Below are 1,685 nucleotides of genomic sequence, written 5' to 3' on the forward strand. Positions count from 1 at the left end.
AAAAAAGAAAACAAGTAGTTGACTTTATACAACTTCCTTTTTTTTCTTTCAGGAAATATTCTATGCATGAATCCAGAACAACAATGTTCCCAATGTTGTTTTTACCCTAAAACTACCTCTTTCTCAGAAAAAACAGCAAACTGCTTTGTCAAAGCTTTTCTTTATATTTTTCAAACCGCCCATGCTCCTGTACTTTTTAGAACAGATATATCTGTATGCATTTTCTAATGCAGACGACTACAGGCACCGAACTCTCTAGAACTGCTTTAAAAATAAATGTATTTGCTAAAACAAATTTGTGCTTGCAGAATGCATTTATCTTGTTTTTAATTTGGTTAGTGTTGGCCCACAAATACAATATGTACTTTTAAAACAGCTTCTGAACATGGTGGTGGAGCAATGTTTGTATTAATGCTGTAGGTACTAAATATTTGTGTCACAGAAACACATTTTTGTTGACAGAAGCACAGTTAACAGGATATACAGACCCATCTCAGTGTGTGCATATTTTGCTGCTGACTTATCATTTGGCTAGAATGCTTTCTTACAACTTTATCTGTATTGGTTTCGGTTGAGTGTTTGACTCCCACATTCCAAATTTTTTTATTATCAGCTTAGTGAAGTCATATAATACCACATACTAAAACCATCATCATCACCATTCATTTTTCTTCTGCTTTTATTTTTTACACGTTACAATGATTTCTATCCATAAAAATTGAGCGTTGATCTGTTAGTCATAAATAACACAAAGCTTGAAATATACTTTATGATCTGTTTAGCCAAACTACAGAGAACATTTTCCTCCTTCCACCTTGGTATTTAAACTCACGTGTTGTTTTGCCCACTGAGGTTTTGAAATATTTTATTTATTTATTTTATTTTTGCTGCCACTCCAATACAAATGCAGTAAATGGAGTGCATAAGCATTCAAAATTGCATTTCAAAATCTCATCTGCAGTTTGTTTTTCAAGAAATATCCCAGGTTCCTCTGGATAATGCACAGACCTCACTGCGAACACACTTTACTGGAACTATCGACTGAAGAAACAGCCCTTATGAAAACTCTGATTGTCTCCATTAAAGCAATGTACTCACTTTAAAACCCAGAAGCTTTATTTATCACTTACATTGGTCGATCACTGAATTCAGTCCAGTATTATAACCCACTAATAATTCAAAACTGTAACTCATTCATTGTTTGAATAGTTACATCCATGAATTCAGTACAAAGAGAGGTCAGAAATACAGTCCTTTAATTAGCAAAGCATCACAGAAAATAAAGCCTTCAATTCAAGGATTTTGCATTTTTTAAATCTAAATTGGCCCAACATCTTCCTCCGCTGGTTCAGTCTACTGAGGAGACGAGAACCTGCCGAGGAAGAGGATGGACTTGGTCTTATTGTGCCTGATGAAGAAGAGGAAGGGGTGGTCCGCTGTGAAGTGTTCCTCCCTCAACATACAAAATGCTACCATGCCTGCTGTGGCTGCAGCCGCCTCCGTCCCCTCCTCGTTCACCTCCACAAAGGCCTTGTGGGCTACTGTAGACAGGAAGAGTCCTCTCTCACCGTTCATGCCAGACAAATCGGCCTTCGGCTCACAGAACACATCTGTCATGCCTAGTTTGGCCAGAGGCTCATTCAGCTCGTAGTCTTCCTCCAGCTTGAACTTGGGCAGGTGAACGA

General features: G+C 37.7%; 1 protein-coding gene across 1 annotated transcript; it reads right to left on the bottom strand.

Annotated features, from left to right (window-relative positions):
- Window positions 1-1,239: 1,239 nt before the first annotated feature.
- On the bottom strand, window positions 1,240-1,680 carry LOC123964194 (leukocyte elastase inhibitor-like; the record flags this gene model as incomplete). Its single annotated transcript, XM_046041292.1, has 1 exon — window positions 1,240-1,680. A coding segment is annotated over one exon (327 nt), but the record flags the coding sequence as incomplete, so codon positions are not given.
- Between the last annotated feature and the right edge of the window lie 5 nt (window positions 1,681-1,685).

This window comes from Micropterus dolomieu, unplaced genomic scaffold (assembly GCF_021292245.1).
Source record: "Micropterus dolomieu isolate WLL.071019.BEF.003 ecotype Adirondacks unplaced genomic scaffold, ASM2129224v1 contig_1106, whole genome shotgun sequence".
In the NCBI taxonomy this organism is placed as follows: Eukaryota; Metazoa; Chordata; class Actinopteri; order Centrarchiformes; family Centrarchidae; genus Micropterus; species Micropterus dolomieu.